The 26,517-nt window shown below is 44.2% G+C and overlaps 1 protein-coding gene across 1 annotated transcript in view; it reads right to left on the bottom strand.

Moving 5' to 3' along the window:
* Window positions 1–1,184: 1,184 nt before the first annotated feature.
* The window catches only part of LOC119165478 (voltage-dependent L-type calcium channel subunit beta-2-like), a 71,980-nt gene continuing 46,647 nt past the window's right edge, over window positions 1,185–26,517 (bottom strand). Inside the window, exon 3 of the mRNA XM_037417649.2 lies at window positions 1,185–2,015. Coding sequence (XP_037273546.2) covers window positions 1,185–2,015 — 831 coding nt within the window. The remainder of the gene's footprint in view (window positions 2,016–26,517) is intronic.

Below are 26,517 nucleotides of genomic sequence, written 5' to 3'. Positions count from 1 at the left end.
GCAGCTACGTCACGTCTTTGGCACACCGGCCATTCGGTCGGCAGTCGCGAAGAGAACCCTCGACACTTGCCAACAACGTTCCGGTGAGCCGTACACGTCGTACATTGAGGACATTTTTGCAAAGAGAGGGTGATCACGCTGGTGGCTGTGTACGTACACAGAAGACGCGGCTGAGGACGGCGGGGGAGAGATGGCGGCAGTGATGGTAGCTGCGCCAGCAGGCGTGTTCAGTGACATGCTGCCAGACAATGGGGCAATCGGTGGCCTGAACGCAGCTCCAGGAAGTCGAGTGAAGTGTGAGGGCACCGAGGACCGAGAATGCAGCGTTTATTCAGCCCAAGGGCTCTGCAACGAATGGGCAGTCTGAGACCGAGCATGCACTCACCCGATGATGATTGTGGGCACCCCCAGTGAAGATGAGGACAGGAACCCGACGGATGATGATGATGATTATGATTATTGCATATATGAGAAGCGCATAATTAAAGCCCACAATATATATATATATATATATATATATATATATATGATTCAAAAAAGAAATTCTGTGGGTCCGGTGCAAATATAGTGAAGAATAAAGGAGCACACTTACGAAAATTTGATAATTGTTTACTCTACGTTTCGGCCGTGGCACGGCCTTCGTCAGGATTCCTGACGAAGGCCGTGCCACGGCCGAAACGTAGAGTAAACAATTATTAAATTTTCGTAAGTGTGCTCCTTTATTCTTATATATATATATATATATATATATATATAAATATATATATATATATATATATAAATATATATATATATATATATATATATATATATAAATATATATATATATATATATATATATATATATATATATATATATATATATATATATATATATATATATATATATATATATATATATATAGATATTCTGTCATACTGCAGCCTTCATTTATTTCATTGATATTTGTCAGCGGACATCGAAAAAGGTTGAATATATATATATATATATATATATATATATATATATATATATATTGTGGACATTTAGTATACCAATCCTCTTCATCTGTACATTATCATCATTATCATGTATTGCCCATGCATCCTCATCATTGTAACGTATCATCATCATCTTGGTTCGTGCATCTCCGCTGTCGGCTGCCAGTTCCTCGGGCCTAATAAAGGTCTTCCAAACCAAGACTTCATAAGTGGTGGAGGTGCTGGGTATAATTCCCAGGCAGGCTATCATGTGCAGCCCACCAGTAAGTCTCCAGAAACTCGGCCAGGTGTTCACACGCCTCCTCCAGCTGGTTCTCATCCAGAATCACATCAAACATCTCAGGTGGACACTGTGCCAATTTTTCTGCAGCCACCATCTGTACGTTGAGATTCCGGCTCTGTGATTTGCCTCTAGATTTGATAAGGCGTTGAAGGGCTTTTGGTGAAGATATTTTTACATAAACGATAATAGGTGCTAGTGAAGTTTTGGCCAACTGTGAGGGCTGGTTAATGGTATCACAATCAAGGACAACCAGTTGCAGCGTCCGTGCCAGCTCGAATATTCGTTCAATATCTTGTTGCACTTCCGCTAGGAAGCTTGTTCGGCTGTTTGAGCGTTCTATAAGCGCACGTTTGCCGGCATTGTTGACGGCAGAGCCCTTTACCAATGATATGTCAGCAATCCCTCGGGTTATTATGATTCTGCCTTCAAAGCGGTGCTTGAGAAAATCGAACAAAGCCTTTTGCATCATGTCTGTCACCTCGAAACCCTTGATAGAGGGCCCCACCAGGACCACTGGTCTCACTGAAGGCACTACGTCATGGGGGCTTAAGCTCTCAGTCTTTTTAAAGAATGGTTTCCGTTTTTCCTTGGCAGGGAGGGTGGTTATCACACCCCGACCAAGCTTTGTGTTGCCAGGACTGTCACTCTCCTCAACGTTGCTCTCCAAACCATTCTGGTCAGGAGTAGGTGGCGTTGAACCCCTTGAATGTAATTTACTGCTACGTGTTCCTCTCTCGCCTCTATGGAGCAGCTGCCTTCGGACGACCCACACGATTTTTCTTTTCGACAGCTGGCTGACCCATACTGTCGACGTATTATAGGCTACCTCACTGGCAGTTCCCGTCCACCTAATGCGAGGCTCCGTCGCCATCTCTCGCAGTTTAAGCTGGACAACTCGGTGCTGTACCGCAAAATTTACCATCCTGACGGTCAGCGCTGGGTTCCCGTTCTACCCCGATTGCTTCGGTCCGAAGTCCTCAGAGCACTTCATGACCATCCGACGGCTGGTCACCTTGGTTACCACAAAACCTATGATCGCCTTCGAAGTCGGTTTTATTGGCCAGGTATTACCACTAGTGTAGCTCGGTACGTTGGGTCCTGCACTGCCTGCCAATGTCGAAAACTACCCACATCTGCTCCAGCCGGTACACTACAGCCTCTTCCATGCCCAGCCACACCATTCGAAGTTGTAGGCATTGATCTTTATGGCCCCCTTCCAGTCAGCGCTGCTGGAAACCGATGGATAGTAACAGCCGTTGACCATTTGACGCGCTACGCCGAGACGGCATCTGTCACTACCGGTTCAGCTTCCGAAATTGCCGGCTTCATCCTCCGAGCCATTATACTGCGTCATGGTGCTCCACGTGTATTGCTCAGCGACCGTGGAAGGGACTTCCTTTCACAACTAGTGAACGAACTTCTTCGCGCCTCTGGCACAAGTCACAAGACTGCCTCTAGTTATCATCCCCAAACTAACGGCCTCACTGAGCGATTCCACTGCACTCTTGCTGACATGATCGCCGCCTACATTCAACCAGACCACAAGAACTGGGATGTAGTTCTACCATTCGTCACTTTCGCCTACAATACGGCTATTCAGCGGACAACCGGCTACTCACCATTTTACCTAGTTTATGGACGCTCCCCTACTTCTTTGCTGGACGTCTCTTTCTTTACCTGCTATGCGGATTCATCTCCATCCTCTTCAGAGGAATACGTTTTGCGGCTCGCAGAGAGCCACCAGCGTGCTCGTATCAACACTGAAGCCCGACAGCAAGACAGAAAGCTGGTTTATGATGAATCGCATCGTGCTGTATCCTTTCAACCTGGAGACGAAGTGCTCCCTTTGACGCCTATTCGCACACCTGGTTTGTGCGACAAGTTCCAGCCACGATTTATCGGGCCGTACACAGTTCTTGAAAAAACTTCACCTGTAAATTATCGCCTAATGCCACTTGTAGCCCCCCCCCCAGCCCCGCCGCGGTGGTCTAGTGGCTAAGGTACTCGGCTGCTGACCCGCAGGTCGCGGGTTCGATTCCCGGCTGCGGCGGCTGCATTTCCGATGGAGGCGGAAATGTTGTAGGCCCGTGTACTCAGATTTGGGTGCACGTTAAAGAACCCCTGGTGGTCAAAATTTCCGGAGCCCTCCACTACGGCGTCTCTCATAATCATATAGTGGTTTTGGGACGTTAAACCCCACAAATCAATCATCAACTTGTAGCCCCAGCAAATCGCCGTTATCGAACTACTGAAGTCGTCCATGTCTCCCGTATGAAGCCCTTCATGTGACGTTCTTTGTCCCCTTGACTTGCCACGGCCAGGCTGGCCGCTTTCACGAGGAAGGAATCAGTGTGGGAATTTAGTATACCAATCCTCTTCATCTGTACATTATCATCATTATCATGTATTGCTCATGCATCCTCATCGTTGTCACGTATCATCATCATCTTGGTTCGTGCATCTCCGCTGTCGGCTGCCAGTTCCTCGGGCCTAATAAAGGTCTTCCAAACCAAGACTTCATAATATATATATATATATATATATGTATATATATATATACATATCTGCCCAGAAACGTACAAATTATATCAAGAAACTACACACCACTACATCCTGGACAGACAATTAAGCTGTTCATTCAGAAGTCTGCTCTCAAAGCTGTAACTGAATATAAAATGGAAAGGGTGAAGTGCAGCGTGCAGGCATGCCAGCAACACAAAGGCTCTTTGAAAAAATTATTGATGTCAAGTTATGCACAAGTAAGGCTGTGCATTCACCTGCACCAGTTCGAAACAAGAACCAGTGGAAGTCGAAGCAAGACATGCGCTGCGGTCAACTTGCAGTGAGTAGTAGCACTTGTTTTTGAAGTATAATAAAGATATAGTCCAAATGAAGTTGTGGCGTTCAAAATTGCCGTATATTCAAGATAGTTTGCTTGCTCATTGTTACAAAACCGTGTGGTCACTTCATTTCAACAATACCAATGAATGCTTTATAAAAATGCTAATTTACAATATATTCTTATGTAGTCCACCACATAGGTGATATGCTTTCAACAATTGTTTGCCAATCTGCTGTTTGCAGTAAGATAAAAAAGATGAAAACAAAATACACAACACTGTGCGTTGCAAGGTGTGGTCTGTAAGGGAGATAGCTAATGACAGGTTGAGGTGCAACGCTTCCAAAGTCGTGGGTTCATCCAAGCATGTGTGTGACCGGTTCGTAAACAACCTAGTTGTATTACTCACTCAGCCTGTGGCGCTAGTGTGAGTGACAGACGGACATAGAGATGCACGGACGACCGTATGTACGCTGCGCTCTGCTCATCATCATGAATGATGAAAAGTGGGGCGAAACGTTCGTCAGTCTGTGCTATGCTGTGCTCCATTGATATGACGTACGTACGCACGGACGAACTGACACATGGATGGACGGACTCATGAACAGAGGCACAGACGGAAGCACGAATGGAAGCTTCGCTCCACACATCATCATTCGCTTCGTGGATATGCTGTGATTTTTTCCTTTTCTCACGACAGCAAGTACTTTTTTTTAATTCTTTTTGTCCAGCCAGCTGGCAAACGGCAAACTGTGTTTACACTTTTTTTGAAGGCACACACACACACAGACACATTGAAAGGCCAAGGGACTTAGGTGCGTGTTTTCACATCTTTAACCTATATAAATAGCTACCGACTAGTCGAGAAGGCGCTAATGAAAGGCGTTAACGCGGCTGGCATCGACGGTATTTTTCTGCTGCGAGCAACTCCAGCTGAAAATGTCTCTTTCAAAATAAAACCAAAAACCTTCATACTGCCTATGAGAAAACACTGTATTTCTCTCATGTTGTATGAGCACCAGATGTTTTGAAGCAACAAACTCTTTACACAGCCGTGCAACGCACGTTGGCTTGCCATCGTGGCATGTGGAGAAGGCATCGTGATGGTGGACTCTGTAGCAGATGACGCGGTTGTGTTCATCTTTCAAAGCGGCATATGGGGGCACGCGCATCGAGGAACCCTCGTACCCGTGGGCTTTGCGCTCTCGGAGCGCGCCGAAAGCGAGAAGCGTCTGCTACGCACTGCAGTTTTTTGCGCTGTGTTTCCACACGGAGTACTTGCTGTTATTTAGCTTTAACATTTCGGTGTGGGAAGAAATTTACCCAAGTTTAGGCGCTGTTGTAGTGCCTGGGGGAACACTAGAATGCAAAAACTGGTGTGTCCAGCGGCATCAGCGTGGCGTATAGCTCTTGTGATATAGCTTGAGAGCATTGGTGCGTGCGTAAGAACGCGCAAAAAATGGACAGGCATAATAAAGGAATGAAAAGAAACAATTCACATGGCTAATTGAGCATGCAAAAATTAAAGTAATAATAAAAGCAAATTACTCGAGCAGTCTGCAGCAATGCTTATGCACAGTGACCTCTTCACTCACCACGGTATACAATTAGCAGTGCTCATAGTTACCAGCGGTTTTCTAGACATGTGCAGGCCGTTTTATTCAATAATTTTTTAGCATTGACTTGTGTTTGATTATGAGTAGAGCACATCGGAAAGACGTAGGACAAACAAAAGAAAGAGTAACAACAGCCGGAAACCCGCAATACTGTTGGCTCATTTTCGTTTCTGAGGTATCAAGGCTCACCGAGCGGAAAACTTGTGTTAAATTCCGACATTTTAAAGAAAAGCAATGCCAGTTATATTTACATCCCCCCACAAGTTTCTGAATCAAAGGCGTATTATAGAAAATGCTCTACCAATATCCAGTTACCAAAAGATTTACAAATACCTCTATTCTTGTTGTGCAAGTTGAATAGCTGCCTGAACAAAAATCCGGGATGTTTACTATTGTGAAAGGGTATTATATAAATCAGTTTTGAAAATTCGAAATTTTAACTTTATTGGACGAAATTTGACGAGATCACAAGGTGGACAAGAAGTGCAACTTCAGAGATTCCAGAGTGAAAGCTGTCGGGGGGACCTCCTAACAAAACATAAATGGTGGTTTACAGGAAACTTGGCGAACAGTAAGTTTTTCGTTTTATATAAAATATATAGCTTTAGTCATAAAAGTAAAATGTTCATAAATAAGAAAAAATAAAACAGCAAACCAAGACAATCACCAACGTAAATGATAAAATAATTTTAACAATGTCAGATAGATAAAATCACAAAATCAATTCAAACAAGAAATTGTGGCAAGAACTGCCACACACGCGAATAAATATCAAAATAGGAGAAAGTGAAACACTTGGAAGTGGCAACAGCACTTTGCGAAGTAGTAGGGCAGACAAAACCTAGTGAAATATATGTCTAACAAATTAATAATGAAATGCTCCTTAGTATCATGTTTGAATGAGAATAATGAAGATGACATTATACCCGATGGCAATGAATTCCAAACTGAAATGCGTAAAAATGCAACAGACATCGCCAATATTTGGTTCTAATTTTAAGAAGGAGTAGATTAGGTCTCTTTGAAAATTTCGTAATATTATAATTGATGAAGCTAGAGTGAGCAAAACCTGCAATATTGAGATCGAGATTGATAAGACGAAACATTTATAGTGACATCTTGTAATGGAATAGCCTGCGCAAAAGTAGAACATTTACCTAACAGAATATGGGAGGAGATGAAGACCTATGCTATTGAAATGTAACCAATCGTAATTTGGAAAAATTTCTAGATGATGAAGATGTGTGCAATCAGTATTACCTCACGATGAAAGGCAGTATGAGAGCTGACTGTGTATGTGCGCATAGTATAAAGCCATCAAAATATACAGATGAAAAACTAACGAGTTTTCATAAGGATGTGAATGCCGAATGAAATTTTTGCAATAAGTGATTGTGTATGATAGTGGATTTTGAGATTGTCATTTAGAACAACACTGAGAAATTTTGTCGTCGCGGATCTTGAAAACACATCATTATTTAAAAAAACTGCAATAGGATGAATGAGGAGATTTTCGACGACTATAATAGCATAAGTGTTGTCTTAGATGGGTTAATTATCAACTTGTTTTTTTACACATCTTGAGTGAGCAGTAGCAAGGGCAGCGTTCAGTTTATTCTGCAATGAGCCAGAATTGTTATCATATACGGAGATGGTGGTGTCATCGGTATAAAGTAGACAATATGCATGTGTTAATATTTGTGGAAAATTATTGATGAATATTAGGAATAAAAGTGGTTCAAGTATTGAACCTAGTGGGACACCTAAATTTATAGATTTCGATGAGGAGAGGACATCATCAGTTTGGACTGTGTAAGATCTGTCTTTTAAATAACTACAAATTGATTCTGTAGGTGGAACAGAAATGCCATAAGCTTCAACCCTGTTTAAGTGAATATGTGATGATCGATGGAATCAAATGCTTTTGTGAAGTCAGTAAAGAAAGATACAACTAAAAGATTTTTGTCGATGGTTAGTTTAACCCTTTCATCAAAACCTTTAAGAGTTTATTTAGTAGGCATATTCTCGCGAAAACCGAATTGTTCATGAGCTAAAAGATTAAACTTGGACAAGTATATACATAGGTGATTGTGTAATAATATTTCTATCACCTTGCTGAAGAAAGGCAAAATGCTGATAGGACGATAATTACTGATGCACTTGTGCTCACCTGTTTTTAAATACCGGCTGGTCCCTCTGTAAAGCTTAAATGATCACTGAAAGCATTAGCAAAATCTTTAGGACCAGTATTGATAGCCGAACCATGGTTTACAAATGATAAGCGGTTTCTGGTTGTATTGATGTTCAAGAATTCTTTAGTTACCTGCCAGTTTTGTCTGGTGTCGCTTCCATTTATTATAATTTTATTTTCATAGCATATGCGCTTAGCATCTTTTAAAGTGGCCGTTAAAATATTTGAGTACGTGTTTAAGATCGACCGCGAAGCATTACTAAAGGGAGGGGCTTTAGGCTTCTTACGAAGATTATCTCTCCTTTTAGTTGATCTCAATAAAGATTCACTCATCTAGGGCTTTCTTGGCGAGCTAAACCATCGAGTGATGGCTGTGTTACTTTTGCATAAATTAGAACATTTTAATATTTTTTTTCAAAAACCTTCAAAAGCATTAACGCGCATCGTTCTTCAAGCAAGTTAGTCCAGTCAATTGCATGAAACGTACGTATAAATTTCTTGGAGTAAACGAGTGGTTTTACATACTTTTCCGGGGGAAAACGTGATGAAAGACCAATGCAAAAAAGAGTAGGGTAATGGTCTGTTGCGGCATATTCCACTATTGCAGTTGTGCTAAGATCTGCAGGTAACCTAGAAAGCAGATGGTAAATAAATTTACTGGGGTCACCTATATGACATCTAGTTGAGACAGAAATTAGTGATGAGAGACCGGAGCTAATGTAAGTGCGTAAGTACTCGGAACGTGATTGTTTGTTAGGGTCGTTAATGTTGATGTTAATATCACCACATACAACCATATCTTTGTTTTCATCAACTAACATGCTCAATAACTGCTCAAACTTCTTACAGAACTCAATGTATGAGGGATGAGGATGAACGATAGATGCACGCAATTTTAATGTTACGTTTATAAGGAAGCTGTAGGCTATTACTGTTAACTTCTAACTATGCTTATTCGCACAGACAATGACAAAAACAACGTCATTACGACGTTTGTATGACAAAGCTGATTTTACTAAAATTGCTGAATCATCAGTACGGTAACTTTCGCGGTGACAATCTTCTAGCGTGTAAGCAGAAAGACCGTAATAATTTCAGTCATGAGATGGTAACCACCTTTCAGATAGGCATACAAAAAAAAGGCACGATCAAAAACACAAAGAAGAGTAATGAGACCATCATGATGCTCACGAATACAGCGTACGTTTAAAAGCAATAATGAAAATGCGGGTTGTTTATTCTTAAACAGATTTTTTGCTTCATCGAAAGTAAAAACAGATTCACCCATGATGATTCAGAAGATACTAATTGAAGCATGAAATGTATATATTTCTCTACTTGAATACTGACAGATGATTCACACTACCATTGCGATGAACACGGGTATCTTCTGACTTTCTGACCTTGACAGTACAGTTATCGGTCCACAAAAACTTCCAACCCTTAGGCTTCTTCAGTTCAAGCGCCTGTACGAAGAGCCGCTTGTTATCGGGTGTGAGGAGAATATTTACAAAAATGGAAGCCGCTGGCTTCTGCATTAGCCCTATTGCAGTTGTTATGAGCTTTGACCGGTAAGCTTTGAAAGCGAAGTCAGCTTTTTTTTTTGTTCGCGATACGAAGCGCGCTGCAATGTTTGTTCGTCGCTTCGCAAGTACGCACTGAACAATGGTAATGCCACCAGCAGCGACTAGGCATCCAATCTTGTCACCTAAAGCCTGCAAAATTTGGAGCTCTATAGAAACTTAGGAGCTATATTAGAAGCTATTTAAGACGTCAACTTAGGAGCTATGTAGAAAAATTTTATTGGCACTAACCTGTACAAATATTGTTGTAGTTTCCAGCGTGGGCACACAACCTATCTCTGTAGTGGCTTCGGATACCAGTCTGGTAGAATAACGTTCATTACCAACAGATGCTCCCCTACTACGGCTCTCGTCAATGCCATCAGCACGGATCTCACCCCCGCGCAAGCAGACGAACTACTGGCGTTGTTGTCTAAGTATAAATTTTCTTTTGACGTACATTCCACTGCTCTAAGCCAGATTTCTGCGGTGGCTCATCGCATACACACCGACGGAACTTATATTGTCCGTCGTCGACCATACCATGTTTCTTTTAGCGAACACGAGATGATCGACAAGCACGTTGCTGATATGCTCAGGCAAAACATCATCTGCCCTTCATTAAGCCCTTGGACATCACTTGTCGTTCTCGTGCGAAAAAAGACGGTTCGGTACGATGCTGCATTGACTACCACGCATTAAACAAAGTAAACAGAAAAGGAGTATACCCCTTGCTTCACATTGATGATGCCTTAGATTCCTTACAAGGAGCAGAACTCATGTACCTGTGGTTGTATTTCATGCGTTGTGAGATGGAATTGCGATGTGCACTTGTATTGAGTGTTCTATTGTGAATGTGACGCGCCATGAGCTACGGACTATGTTACAGTCTTTAAGTGTGTGGTGACTGTGCGCACTCGTTTGTATGGTTTTGAATATTATGAAATACTATTCTTAAAGTTGGGGGCAGTGTCACAAACGAGTGCTAAAAAAAGGCGCGCCGCCGAATTCTTGCGACCAAGCGTTAGAGAGGCGCCTTAAGGTCAAAGATAAAGAAGAAAACAAGCATCCAAATACTCCCTGGGTGCACCGTCTTTCTTCCCCTCGGAAGCGTAGTTCGCCGACTAACCTCCTCACATCGGCGGCCGAGCAAGCCCTGGAAGGTTCTCGAGGGAAAGGGCCGTGGTGATGCCGAGTTGCATCATGTGTCGCGGATGATGCTCGAAACATCTCTCTCTTTCCCCCAGCCTCAGCAGCGCATTGCGCCGACGGAAACGATGAGTATTTTCTGGAATCTAGCGCGAAGGGTATTTAACCGAGTAGCAGAGATGGGGGATCAGGAGAAGAAGGAAATTCGCGCCAGAGTGCGTAGGGTGATCTGCCGTGTCTGTCAGCGAAGGTTTTGTCTTTAGTGGCAAAGCAGGAGAAGAAGAAAGTTCGTGCCCATGTGCGTAGGCAGAAATTGAAAGTTTTGCGCAAGTGTGCGTACGGTCTTTCTGCCGTGTGGGCGAAGCCTTTTCTCCTCAGCTACAAAGGAGAAGATGAAGAGGATTTCCACCTGAGGGGTGAAGACTCGTGCTACAGGCAGGAGTGTGTGTCTACATCCAGCGAGCGAAGACGCGTGGCAACAGCTGCGCGTGGGAAGCCGACGTGTTATCGGCGAAGAAGTTTGGTGCTTGGAGAGCAGCCAAATGAAGACGCGAGGTTTTCTGGAAGAGAAAATTCGAGGGCAGCGGAACGACAACAGCGCTGGACTTTGAGTGAGTGATTCTCGGGAGAGTATCATTCAGACTTTTGTTCTAAGGACTTTGGACTGAATAAGTTATCGAACTCTTTAGTCATTAAGTGTCTTGGTTGTTCGATGCATGCGACTGCATTGTAGTGCGTATTGTTGTTTGTGTCCATTCTTTCAAGTGTGGCTAATTGTACTGTGTAGTACCTTGTTTGATTGGTGGCATTTTGTAATCAACTATTGTCGAGTGTGCATATTTTTGTATTGATTTGATCTGTCATAATTGAGAATATAATTTTGTTTTGTTTATCAAATCTCGGCTCTGACTTTTTTGGGCCACAGCCGGCATCCGCTGGCATGCCAAACGGGACCACTTCTAAATTATCCACGCTTTTGTGGTGCAGTTCGGGGGCTGATATTTCGGTCCTTGGAATTAGCCCGGACATCACTTCCCTAATTAACGGGACCTTCGACAGTCATCGACATCAACTTCGTCCGTACCACAGAACGTTCCTTGATGCTTCGGATGCGTCAGCACGTACGTGGGTGGGGGTGGGGCTGGTTGAGGCGTTGCCGTGGATGGTGCAGGCACTGCCCAGGCCGACGGAGAGGTGGCCATGGGATCAGTCCCGTGTTCTATCATGGAAAATCAAATTTGACGACCACTGCGGAGCTCCGTTGTATGACGCTTTGTAGCCCAGCACGTCTACCAATTTGTTACAAGGATTACAAGCACGCGGGAGAAAGAAATGAGTGTATTATTAATATATAAATGTAGGTGAGAACTCCCAGGGCTACCAGCTTTTAGCGCGCTAAGTCCGCTTCTTTCTCTTCGATTAGTCTACGACGTTTGGGCCATTCACACTGCCTCGTAACAATATATATGGGAAAGTAGTGTATACTTGAGGGCTCGTTTTTTCGTGTTTTTACACATTAATATTGAAATCTAACAGACAATAGTGCCAAGGGAAGTATGGTGGAGATTATTAGAATGAATTGTAAGGTAAATGTGATGAAAGAAAGGTGGGTGAAAAGATAACGTGCCGTGGGCAGGAATTAAACCTGCGACCTTCGAATAACGCGTTCGATGCTCTAGTAAGTATGAAACGTTTCCGCGAGGTTCGTGCGTTGCTGCAAGCCTTACCACACGCAATGAAGAGAGTTTCAAAGAAATCATTGTTAAATTGAGATATTTTGAAGTTTCGTGGTGCTTAGCACTGGCACAGCTCAGATATTTTATAAAAATGTATACGAGTAATTACATGAATTGCAATTGGTCCCTTGGCGATTGAGTGTGCATCAACAAAGAACCTGGCTTCAATTTACTGCTTTTTCTTGATATCAATATATTGTACACTACATTTTCTCTCTTAGGGTCCGTACGTAGTACTGTGACACAGCTAAAAAATTTTTCATTTGCTCACGTAGCCTTTTTGTAATTTCTTTATTGAATATAAAGTGATGACCTGTTAGGCAAATCAAGCCTCTTGTGTAACACGGGAATACAGCTGATCATCATGCTTGTTTACGGGTGATCGCTCGTATCATGAAGGCACACATAGTGTTGCACTGTTATGAATAATTTGCTTTGATTTCTCTTGTATTTTTCTGATGGAGGCTTCAGTTGTCTCAATAGACAGGGCAATCAACAAATGGCGTCTCACGTCATCACGAGTGACGCAAGCATTCTTTCGTTATCACAATGAAGATCGGTGAAATCGGTGACGGCATCATGCCGTCATTCACCGTAAGTCATATGACGACGCATTGAATAAGCAAATGTACTCGCCTGGCCTTCAACAATGGCAATGAGTCTGATTAGGTTACAAGTATAAGCAGGAAAACACGAGAGGGATGGGGCTCAGCGCACACGCCAGCAGCTGTTGCTATGGGAGAGGGTGTGAGAGCCGAGAGATAACAGCTGTCGGCGCGAGCACACCGCCGCGGACAACAGAGGATGCCTGACATAGCCTGGCTAAACACACTAGTGCTCGTTCCTCTCCTGGTAGGAAGATGCGTGGCTATGCATTTGCTCCGCTTCTTTTCAGGTGCCGATAAGGTCGTGCTCGCCTGTTATCTTAGTCTGCTCACAAAATGTTTTACGTTTCTGATTGCGCAGCAACGGAAGGCTGGTAGTTTCTGCTGCGTTGTGATGTCAAACCACAACCATGAATGAACGTGAAGCAGTCGATGCCGGTAGTGAAATTGCAGCTAATCAAATCAGAATGCCCAAAACAGACAATCGACAGGCCGCCCTGGTACGGGTAGTAGCCTGTTTGTTTCAAGGAAATTTATCAGGCACCTGCTTATCATCTTCTTGAAACGTATACACATGCAATTCGTCAATGAGATGGGCTTCTAACTCACCACGGAAGATTGGTCCGTGCCTGGTTTTGAAATAGGTATAATAATGGCCTCTTTCCTGGAAGAAGGTATCTCGCCTGAAAACCATATAGGTGACAAGTATGTATATGTTGGAAAGTAGGGTGTTCTGTGTTTTAGCAGGTAGGTTTCCAAACATCTCATATATTACATAATGAGAACGGGGGGCGCACTTGTTGCAGCAGTTAAGATATGCCAACAGCTCTGGTAAACAAAAGAGTTTATTATATGCTCGGTATTTTGTGCATTTTTGCTCTAGTTTCTGGTTTTCTATTTTTCTTTCGTAGCGTTGGCAGTCCTCAGAATAATGCGGTGAGCTTGACACGTGTTGGGAGTGTTCGCCTTGGCAGTTTGCCTGGTCGTCTAAGCTGTTGCCCGGTGTGTTCACCAGTGGGAGTGAATATGCCTATCTTTCGATTATTCTACAGACTTTACCCTCTTGTTTATAGGAAGTGCTACTTGACAGAAACTTTTGACAACTTTTCCATCGCGCTTGTCGCCGCGTCCTCCTGTCTTCAGACTTTATTTTTTAATGTTTGTGAAGATCTCTGCTCTTGGAGAGTCCCACAACAATCTCCAGGCTTTGTTTTGTTTTCGCTCTTTCCATCCGTCAAGGAGCTCAAATTCAGTTAGGTTCAGGAGGTCGTCATTAGAGACAGCACTTTAAACGGTATTCATAGACCTATGTGGACTGACTATGTTAGGAATGTTTCCAAGTTTCCAATGAATGTCAGATTTGGGAGGGCTGCATATTGCTCCCTGTCTCGCAGTAAAAACAGCAGATTGCTGCTAGCCATTCTAGAGGTCTTATAGGCAGGTCCCAGTTTCTCTGCTAGATTTCTTGTTAGTAAGAATGGGGAGATAGCTTTGCGTTTTCTACCAGACTGTTCACTATGCAATACACGGTACTTTGGAAAGTGTTCGTAGATCTTTGAAAAGGATGTGGTGATTGCTTCGGCACGGAAATTTTTCAGGTGGCGACCAGCTTTGGAAGAAGGTGCACTTAACATAAAAGGTCGTTCAAGTTCGGCAGTGTTGCAAGCCGCCCACCACCTGACCCAACAAGGGGACGTGGCAGGCGATGCAGGGCAAATCTTGACAACGCCAGCTGTACAGCGCTGCTATATGCTAATCTGAAATTGCCAAGACTGGGCATGCATACAAGGTTAAAACTTGCCGCCAGGAAAGAATAGAAGTAAAGAGAAGAAAGAAGTAGACAGGAAAGATAAAAAAGTGAATTAGAAAGATGAAGTTGAGGAGAGAAAGAGGCAGAGTAAGGTGACGGCCGATTTTCCCTGAGTGGGTCAGCCCAGGGGTGCCATCTACATGAAGCTGGGGCCAAGGAGATATGTTGCCTCAGCCGGGGGGCCTTAAAGGTTTAATCAACCAGCGTCAGCTTAAGAGACATAATCACGTTTTCACAGGACACGGCTAAGCCACGCATGGCAACGCGTGGGAGGGAGTCGGAACCCCCCCACCCGATGGCTCGGGGCCCTGTTGTAGCCACACACCGAACGCCTGCTCGCACGTGTGCTCCTGCAGGGACATTATATTTGTAATTGCTGACAGATAGTAATGAAATCTTGCTGAAGATTCAAGTACGAGATTAATTATTCGTAGTGTGGCGTAAAACTCGCATGCTCTTACAATTATAGTAGAACTGACTGGTGGCCACGTAGGCACTTATTTGTATTGGGCAGCGCCGAAATTGAAAACATGCAAGCAAAGGGAACAAGAAAAGATTAAGATATAGACTTGTCTTGTTTTTTGTTGTCTGTTGTCATTTTGTGCGCTGCCCAATATGTACTTTTACAACATATGTATAAAAAATTCTTGTACCATAGAAATATTGTGTCAAGATCAAGTCGGAGGTTACAGTGATCGGTATTGTTAGTAATTTTCTGGTAAAGCACGCAGTCGTCCGCCCAGAGTGGTGCATTTGAGGAAGAAACACAAGTAGGAATGTCATTATTTTAAATTAGGTGAAGCGGCGGGCCTAAAGTGAACTTGTGGCCAACTAAATGTTACAGTAGAGTTTGATGAAGAGAATGTTTTAGCTAAAAAATACTGGACACGTGAGAGAGAACCTGTTTAAATCATGCAAATACACAGGTGTCAATGTTGAGATGGCGACGTTTGAAAAATAAAAAAAAACAGTTCAGGCTAGGTGAAGTTGATTGCTTTAGCGAGAAAAATCTAAGAATATGCAATCGGCCTCAAATCATCAAATCAAAGTCTGCGTTATCATATGCTTAGTTATTAAAACATAGTTTGGGCATCGCACACAAACCTGTTTTGTGAAATTCATGCTCATAGTACTAAAAATATAATCATACCTCAGAAACTTTTTTATGTGCGAGCCTTTTACATGTTTCAAGATTTTCATTCGGGTAGATGTTAATGATAGGCATTTTACGTTTAAAAGGGAAACGTGGAACGCCGGGTTTATTCTCAGGCACCAACGTCTCATTTTTCCAGTCAGATGGCGGTCTTGACGTCCGTAATGAGTGTTAGGAAGGTATTGACAGTGTTAAAAAGAATATATCAGCGTGCATCAAGTGACATTTTTGATGAATGACAATAGGGACCGACCGATTAAGAAACTTTCTAGTTGACAGTTAGCTTTTCGATACCAACTGGATGAATGCCAATGTGGTTGATTGGCAAGAAATTTGTGGTTGTTAAATTTAGGAATGTTGAGGGGGTACTCTTATGAAAGTGTGCACCGAAAACATCATTTTTAATGACGCAGCACTCTTTAAGAGCAACTGGTTCATTAGACTGGAATATTTGAATATATAGTGTTCTAGTTCCACTAATGATGGCTGAAACTTACCGCGAATCAAGCGCAATAGTGAAAGGCGAGTTTTATAAGACTTTTCTTGCATTTTAAAGTGCCCTACAGAATTTTCAATTATCTCATAGAATGACCAATGATCAGTTCTCGCTGCTGTACTGAGCGCTTGAATACTGACTTTTTATTCGGCAGGGGTTTTAACGTGCTAATGAGCCATTGAGGACAAAAATTTTATGCCACTTTTCTTTTAGGCTTAAAGCCATCAACTAAGGAAATCACTTCGTCAAAGTCTACCAACTTGTGTTGAATTTATCGCTGCTCAAAACGAACAGTGAATAGGACACCAAAAGTCTGCAGTTTTCTGGTTATTGCATTGAATTCCACGTTGCTGTGGTCTTGCATATTTCTAAATATTATCGTCATAGAAAGCCGTGAATTTAATGTAAAGTGTATTATAGAGTGGTCGCTGATTCACAGTAGGCCACATAACAACAAGGCTAAATGAGGTGTAGGGGTAAATCTTAGGTGTAATGCATTAGCGAAACTGCGAATAAAAACAATGGAAATGTCGACGAGCTGCATTAAGATAATGTGAAAACAGTGAAACAATCCTGGCTGTTACATGAGCTGAGTTTTAGAGTAGGCGAGTTTCTTTCCGACATGATGTCAGGAAAGTCAAAGTCACTAAGAATGAGTAAAATAGATTTTAAACATCTGAACAACAACAATAATTGACACTATCGTGCTGGTCATTAAAGAAGGATGTTCATGCAATTCATGACCGATAGCAACCATGAAGTATTATATCGCGGGAATCATTGAGTGCTTGCATACACAGAAGCTGAAGTGATCACCTATTAGGAGTGCCACGAGGAGCAAGAGTATCGGAAACAACCAGCACTAGCCAACAACCCGCTGATTTTTTTGGGCTTTCCCGTGGTTGCGTGACGCCACGCTGTGAGCCCGCGCGGGCGCTGCTTTTCATTATTCCGCAGCATCGTCATTGTTTCTACTGGTGTTTTAATAGCCTGTGATGGGTTCGAAATACTATGTCATGTATCTAAGAAGCTTGATCGGGGACAAGTTAAGCATTTTCCATGTAGTTTCACTCTCGTACGAAGAAACCACGCGACACAAGATAAGCTTATTTCTCTTAAAGCATCCCTTTTTTCTTCAGGGTTGATGATTTTCATGCTCCGGCCTTCGTCTGCACATCGTCTTGAATGTTGTCATTTTTCAGCCTGCAGAAGTTGTTCAAGATCATATAGGTTGCAGTGTGAACTACAAAGCGCAACACAGTTCTTGTGGCGTGGCCATTCTCACATGATTCGATTTCGGCCTGTGGTTGGCAAGAAACCTTACGCTCTCACCACTGATAGTTTGATTGATTGATATGTGGGGTTTAACGTCCCAAAACCACCATAAGATTATGAGAGACGCCGTAGTAGAGGGATACAAACATTTTGACCACCCACGGTTCATTTACGTGCACCCAAATGTGAACACATAGGCCTACGACATTTCCGTCTCCATCGGAAATGCAGCCGCCGCAGCCGCAATTCGATCACGTTACCTGCGGGTCAGCAGACGAGTACCTTAGCCACTAGACCACCGCGGCGGGGCTCACCACTGATAGTTACTGTCCAAAAACTATCACTGCAGATTCCTGACAGCTTGTATTGAAGTCCGTATTAGAAGAAACCTTTTTTTTTTTGCTCAAGTTCTGCAGACTAAAGCGACCTGTCAGAGATTCTTGCAAAGCAGCGTTCTTCTTGCGATCTTTCTCGCTAGCGATTTACGATGTGTTGGCTTCGAAGACAATTGTTTTGAACAATTCGGAAAGATAGAAGGTAAATATCGTGGTTAGGTTTGTCACATAGCAAGGCGTGTGACGCGAGGAAGATGGAGACAGTGGGGAAAACAAAAGGAAGTTATATTGGAGAAAAAAAACAATTCCACATACAATACTATAAGTTGTACACGCACGTGGTTCACACACAAAACAAAAGACTAAACAGTCTCACAATCTGTGCCGTAGCCCGGTGCCTTGAAGTGGGACCCGTTGCGTGCTCGGATGCCGTCATCGCTTGGGTGCGCAGGTCAGCATACCACGGTATAGGGCAACACCAGGTCTAGGCGTAGCCGCACACTGTCAGTGACGTGGGCTCGCTGGACGTGGGTGGCAGCTCCGGTCTTTCGAGGGCGCTCGCTGTACCGGATATGTCCGCAGGACCAGTCACCCAGAACTTGTACTAGGCCACGCCGACACGCCTGGCCCAGAGAGCGTCAATTGCTCTAGGACAGGAACCCATCCTTTTTATCCTCATGCGTAGTTGCGGGTTCGCCCTAGATCCCTTGCGTCGTCTTGTCGGCGTCCGAACAGCTTCGTTCTCCACGAGCGTCTCCTCTTCATTTTTATTGGGCGCGCTGCAATGTCCCTTCATTCTTGTCATCTTCCAGGTAATGTGGTGCCATCGTCTGCTATGCTCGCATTTTTTAAGCTACTACATTACATCACCCCCACTTGAAAAAGTTCTTCCGGTAGAAGAACTTGAGGGCACTGGAGACACGTTGGTTTGCAGACGAAGACACACACGTAAGCACCACTGCACACTATAGTAGTTCTGAGCCCCGCTTATTCGGCACATTCGGTCACATAAGTACACACCAGAAAAAAATAGAAACAAGTCACAGAACTAAAGCGTCATGATACTTGTATCGCGCTGTGAGGTTCACATTAGAGGCCATTGTTACTACGAGACATCAATTCTTAATGCAGACGTTGCTCAAGGAGTTGGCAAATGGCTCAAGTAATCTGCGCCTATGTTGTCGCTGTCTTTGATATAATAAACCGAAAATTCATACTCTATAAGCATGAGGCTTCACCGTAACACGCGGCTGTTCACATGCTTGGCTGACTTGATGTTTACGAGTGGTTTGTGGTCACTCTGTAGAATGAATGTGCGTCCAAATAGGTAGATATGAAATTTCCGGACCACCTACGTAATAGCCAGGGCCGTTAGATCCACAGTGGAGTAGGCAGTTTCGCGTGGTTGCAGTCTACGGCTTGCGTATGACACTGGGTGCAGTATCCCTTTCGTTGGAATGGAACGCATGGTAGCTCGTCACTTTCGGGGTCATCCGCCTGGCAAACAGCTGATGCTTCATACGGGGGTGCAGGCGACCGTTCCTCACACTTTTTCAGTAGGTTTATGCGGAATAACTTGTTTCTTGTACCGAGGTTAATTAAATAGTCGACATCATTTCTCTTCTCAAGAGCGTTAAAGGGTCCCTTCCACGTCAGAACCAATTTGTTGGTATCCGATGGAAGCAGAAGGAGAACCTTCTCCCCAGGGGATAATTAATGTGGCCTGGCCTTTTGGTCATAATGCCTCTTTTGTACTATCTTCGCTTTCTGAAAATCCTCTTTGGCTAACCGGCAGGTGTCTTCAAGACGATTCCGCAGTTCGGCTACGTACCCATAGGATGTTTTTACGTCATCGTCAAGATGATCAGTAGCCCATATTTCCTTCAATATCGCCAGGGGACTTCTGAGGTAACGGCCGTAGAGCAAGTCGAACGGAGAGAAGGCAGACTCGACCTGGAAACTTCACGATAAGCGAAGGGTAAGGGCTCCAAGTACCGGTCTCATTTCTTCGGACTTTCCTAGCACATTCTTCTTATCAATTGTTTCAGGGTTCCATTGAACCTCTCTACAAGGCCATTAGCCTTGGCATGATAGGGGGTTATTGGCAAGTGTATTAAGGATTGAAGTCGGTTCAGCTCCTTCATTAGGCGTGACGAGAATGACGTGCCTCTGTCCCTGATTTTCTCCCATGGGACACCTACGCGAGAAAACTTCTCCAGAAGTGCCTCAGCGACTTTCTCCGTCTCGATGCTCGGCGGTGCTAAAGCATCGGGATAACGCGTGGCCATGTCCACTATAGTCAGTACGTACTTGTTTCCGCCCTCTGACATCGGTGATAATGGACCCAAAATATGAATGACTACTCTCTTGAACGGGGTGTCAATTATAGGAGTGTTGCCGAGAGGTACACAACCCACCAAGTGCTTGGGAATAGTTCTTTGACATATATAATAAAATTTAGCACATTGTGTGATGTCTGACTGAACCCCTGGCCAGTAGAACTCTTCGAGTATCCGGTCTGTAGTTCGTTTGATTCCCTATGGCCCGAAAGAATGCCTTCGTGGGCCATTTTCATAACAAAATGTCGAAGGCACCTTGGTACCAGAAGCTGATTCACCTGCCTCTTAGAGTGAAGGGTGTACTTGTGTTAGAGGTTTCCGTTCTCAATGAGGAACAATATTTCGGCAAACCTTGTCTTGACCTCTTTGATAACGGCTTCGAAGCATTTACGCAGGCTGCTGTCTTCCTCCTGTTTGGTTCTAAAGTCCTGTGGGCTGATGTCCAAGGGGTTAATAACTGGTGCCGGGAGTAGCTGTGGATTTCCTGCCTGTCGGTTTACTACAGCAACATTTGTCTTAAAACGTGTTTTCCTTGCAGCCGACGTCGAAATCTGTGCATACAAGGGTCCGTGTGCAGAACCGGAATTTTTTGCGCCAGAATACTAATCACCAGTGGTCCTGGTGTAAAGGCGGCTGTTCTAATTGTCATCAGGATTGTGAGCATCGCGAACTGTTTCCACATTTCCCAAAACAACATCATATAAAGAAGTATCCATACAAAGCACTCGAGTTTTGCCAGTGAAGAAGGTGAAAAAAATTTCCACGTGTGCTTCAGGCAGCTTCATTAACCGTCCATTCAAGAGGTAAATCGAGGAAATCTTTCCAGTCAGCTTGCTAGCCGCCAGAAGAGACCTTTTGATTATAGCGTCCGGTATCTCGCCGAACTGTTGTGCGATATCCTTTGAGTACACCTTCGCCCATGGGCATCGATTTTTCCTTCAGCTTGGCTGGGTGCGTTTCCGCGCACTCTGGACTATAAAGAACACAAAGGGAAGCTTTCGACTCTGAATTATTCATCTTGGCTCCATCTCTTTGTTGGAAAGATCATGAGGTCTTCTCAACGCTGTTGGCCTTTTTGGAGCAGTCATTTGTTTTATGCACAGTGCGGTGACATTTTGCCCAAAAGGATGGCTTTGTACCTGGACCCTTTGTGTTGGTCCAGCAATCAGCAGCTGTGTTACCCTTTTTGTTACAAAGAAAACACTGCGGTCTCTTTTGTTGTCTTGCCACTCGGACGTCCGAGTTTGACGTGTGCGATTGCTCAGGAAATCGCCTTTACATTCGCCAAGGTTGATCAACTCCTGGGTCTCCACGTAGTGCTCTGTAGCCTCCGCAAGATTTTCAAGGCTTTCACAGTTTCTGTGTTAAGGAAACACAACGAGTTTCTCGTGGCATTGTGCGAGAAACTGCTCCGAGACAATTTCGTCTCGCAGAGCCTCGTAGGTCCGGTGTGCCTTGGCCATTTCTTGCCAATGGTCAAAATAACCTAATAAATGCCCGGCAAACTGCGTGCCCGTTTCAAAATTATCTGGTTCCGCTGTTCGAATTTTTGTCCGATAGCCTTCTTTCTTGAACCAAAAGCGTTGTATTAGCGCTTTCTTCAACGTTATGTAGTCCATGGCATGTTCAGGTGCCATCCTGCCAACTACACTCAAGACTTCTCCGGTCAAGCAAAGGCTTAGTGGTAGGGCCAATTTGTCTTGCGGCCAGTTTTGACTAGTAGCGACGCGCTCAAATTGCTGTATATATGCTTCCAGCTCATCACGGTCCTCGTTGAAGGCTGGGATGAGTTTATGTGGACTTTGGTAGCTCTGCGTGGTGCCTACGGGTGCACCCTCGGTAAGCTGCCCTGTAGCTGTGCTACCTGCTGTGGAATTACACTGATGCAACCCTAACTTCAGCTCAAGAACTTCCTTCTCTGCTTTTAATCTAGCGAATGCCTCTGTCTCGGCTTCTTTCGCGGCATTTCGTTCAGCCAGACGAGCGTCACGTGCCTCTTTTTCACGTGCGCGTTCTTGGTCCATTCATTCTTTTAGTGCTGACCCACTTACCCCAATTCCTTTCCGATTACCATCAGCTTATTTGCCTCCATCATCGACCGTCACACACACATATGTGATTGATCCTTTTCTTAGATGTTACAAGAGTAGTCCTGTCTCGTGGACACCAGATATGTTAAAGTTTGGTTCGTCACGTAGCAAGGCCTGTGACGCGAGGAAGATGGAGACAGTGAGGAAAACGAAAGAAATTTATAATGGACGAAAAAAACAATTGCACAAACACTACTATAGGTCGTACACGCACGCGGTTTATACACAAAAGAAAAGAGTAAACAGTCTCACTGTATTGCCGTAGCCCGGTGCCTTGAACATGGACCCGTTGCGTGCTCGGATGCAGTCGTCGCTTGGGTTCACAGGTCAGCATACCACTGTAGAGGGCATCACCAGGTATAGACGTAGCCGCACACTGTCAGCGACGTCGGCTCGCGGGACGTGGTCGGCAGCACCGGTCTTTCGAGGGCGCTAGCCGTACTGGATATGTCCGCCGGACCAGTCACCCAGAACTCGTGCCAGGCCACGCCGACACGCCGTGCACGGAGAACGTCAATTGCTCGAGAACAGCAACCCGGCTGTGATGTAGTAGCTTAAAAAAATGTGGGCACAGCAGAGGACAGCGTCACATCACCTGGAAGATGACAAGAATGAAGGGACATTGCGGCGCGCCCAATAAAATTGAAGAGGAGACGCTCGTGGAGAACGAAGCTGTTCGGACGCCGACAAGACGGCGCAAAGGAGCCTAGGGCGAACCCGCAACTACGCGTGAGGTTCGAAAGGCCGGGTTCCGGTCCTCGAGCCATTGACGTTCTTGGGGCAAGGCGTGTCGGCGTGGCCTGGCACGAGATCTGGTTGAGTGGTCCTGCGGACATTTCCGGTACGGCGAGCGCCCTCGACAGACCGGAGCTGCCAACCACGTCCAGTGAGCCAACGTCACTGACAGTGTGCGGCTACGCCTAGACATGTTGATGCCCTCTACAGTGGTATGCTGACCTGGCACCCAAGCGACGACTTCATCTAAGCACGCAACGGGTTCCACATCAAGGTACCCGGCTACGGCACAGACTGTGAGACTGTTTACTCTTTTCTTTTGTGTGTGAACCGCGTGCGTGTACGACCTATAGTACTGTATGTGCAACAGTTTTTTGTCCAATATAACTTCTTTTTGTTTCCCTCACTGTCTCCATCTTACTCGCGTCCCACGCCTTGCTACGGGACGAACCTAACCCCGACACAAGCCTTTCGAACCTCGCGCGTAGTTGCGGGTTCGCTCTGGCTCCCTTGCGTCGTCTTGTCAGCGTCCGAACAGCCTCGTTCTGCACGAGCGTCTCCTCTTCTTTCTTCAATGGGCGCGCTGCAGTGCACGTTTATTCTTGTCATCTTCCAGGTGATGCGGTGCTGTCGTCTGCTATGCTCGCATTTTCTAAGGTACTACGTCAAAGTAGAGCATTGTGCTTCAGCTTGCGTTTCTCTCGTTCTACTTCCCTTATTCTTCCTGTTTGTTGATCGCAATGTGACGGCATCGTTATGAAATTTTCTGCTTGGAAGTGAAGCTCACAAACCTGCGAGCGCAAAAAAAAAGAAGTGGCTGTTAAAACTCGCTACACATGAAACATACTACGTGTAGGTATACCCTGCAAATAGATTTTCCTTTATAGTTATTTACCTGCGCAATAAGCAAGAAGTCATTCATTTAAAAAATGGCACAGTGGTACGAGTAACATAGCACACAGGTTTTTTACGCTACGCTATAAATTTTGCTATCACCAGACCAGGCGAGTACCACCCCTACGATTATTCACTTAATAAAAAAATTAATGAAGCAAGAAAATCAAAAATAAAACTAACTACGAAGGCGGCTTTCAACACCTGCAATGAAAGGAAAAAGAATTTGTTTTCTGATTTTGTTTTCATTCTTGCATCGCATCATGAGAATTGTTCGCATCATTCTCGCATCACATCGTGTAGCAATAACTTGCTACATAATAGGCTTCATCGGAAGATGGTCGCACACATACACATGCAGAAAACTAAACACTGAGACCAGACGAGGCGTAGTTTATGGCAGTAAGAGCAAAATAGAAGGTATTTTAACTATACTGTGAGAGCAGTATACTTCTTAGCATTGTTTATTTACAAAGGCATCCCTCTGATCAGTGAATATTCACGAAAAATGCATGCTTATTCATCGTTGTATTGAAGTATTCTCAATATGTACATAAAGAGTACTGTTTTTCGATACTTATCGCAGTTTAACCTAAGAACGACGATTCACACACCCGATAAAGCAAAGTTGGAATTCTTTACCTTCGAATGCACTGTTGGCGTGAAAATTTCAATGGGATTGCTCAAAGCCACGCTTCTTTCCGTCCATCATCACTCGCGATGATGCACAGAAGTAAAAAAGAAGCGTTTTCTGTGAAGGAGCGAGACAGCAATGATGTGCTAGAAGCGCCAACATGCACAGATGCAGCGGTTACATTGTCCTGTGTATTAAGTGGTTGTGGTGGATGGGTTTCACTAACGCTGTCACTATCAGCGCAGTTGACGTACGTTTTTTTCGTTCATGATTAGTTCGTTTACACCTAGCAAACATGGTTGAGTGGCTGTGTTAGCAAATTATGGTAGTTTTCTTATCGACGACCGTCAAATGAAGCAACGGAAGTTTCAACTACCGTTAATTATTATGTTAAGCCAGTGACAGCTTTACTAATGTTTCCTGTTTTGTATATAGGTCAGAAAGAACTGCCATTAGATAATCATGACAATTATCGGCTTTCTTAGCCAGCTCAGGGATGGCATCTGTTATTTCTTGGATAATGATTGCGGGATCACAGTTTGCTTCAACATTGCGACATACTGAAAACGTGGTAAGAAGCACGCATTCAGTTTCACTTAATTTAATTTCATACAAAACACACATGCTTACATAAGTGTATAGAACGAGGTCGCAGAGCACTAGCCCAATTCAGATAAGCAATCAAATATTACACCTGAATATAATATAACCACCAGACAGACGTTGCTAGTACGTTATCTGCAGGGAGAAGGCTTTACTAAGGTGCACGAAAAGCAAGATCGTATTTTTGAGCGACCGAATCATTGCCCCACTTCAATGTCTTGATATCCTCTTGCGTCACTGTAATCAGCCTCAGTGTTTTCCGCAGATCAGCTGACGGGGGGAGAAATGCCACTATTAAAACAGGGATGATGACACAAATGCAAACTAATACAGATCGAGGCCGCAAGTAACCCCAGCAAAGAGTAGAAGGCAGTACCAGGATCCGCAAGTTAAAGCCGCGTTCCAAATCGTGCGATCAACCATATGAAAAGCAAGATCATATTTTTGAATTGCTGTTTCATTGCCGCTGCAAAGTACCTTCTCTGCTTTATTACTCTGAACAAGAAAAAACTATTACAGAACCTGAAACAGAAACAATGAATTCCGTCTGGCGGAAGGCATAGGAAAATTTTATGAGTCGTAATATCGCTCAGCTGTCAGCAGGTCTATTATTTTTTATCGAAAAAGAACATAATATTGTCAAAGGGTTGTGAAGTTAACGAAGACAGCAGTTGGCGGCTTTAAAGTAAAACTCGTCATTTGGCTGAACGATACAACGATACAGAACATTTTGCTGAACGGGCAACGATACAGAAACACGGACTACAAGAAGCAATGAACTGTTATCGGCGCATAGAGCGTCGATCGTGGATGAACTTACAAATGGTCCAGCGCGTTGGCATTTGCACAAGTGTCAGCAAACTTTTTTGCAGTCTTATCACGTGGCGTTGCGCAAGCTCTGCCATAAGCTTGAGTGTTCGCGTCGGGCGCGCAACCTTAAAAGGCCACTTATCAGGCCCCATACCAAGCTTTAGTTAGACACTGGAAGTTGTTGGGTGTCCGATGAGGAACATTTTGCCACAAACATTTTATGAATCAGTTCTTTACGAGCGGAGAAAACAGGTTCTGTGAAGCGGCGCAAAATGAAAATGAGAGGAGGCGAGCTGAAAACCCTTGCAGCTCTTCCGCGTAGCCTTCGCAAGCCAAATCTCTTCCCCACCCTCTCCAGCATACGACCAAAAGGTGACGTGA

This window comes from Rhipicephalus microplus, chromosome 8 (genome assembly GCF_043290135.1).
Source record: "Rhipicephalus microplus isolate Deutch F79 chromosome 8, USDA_Rmic, whole genome shotgun sequence".
In the NCBI taxonomy this organism is placed as follows: domain Eukaryota; kingdom Metazoa; phylum Arthropoda; class Arachnida; order Ixodida; family Ixodidae; genus Rhipicephalus; species Rhipicephalus microplus.
This window is presented reverse-complemented; position numbering and strand designations above follow the sequence as displayed.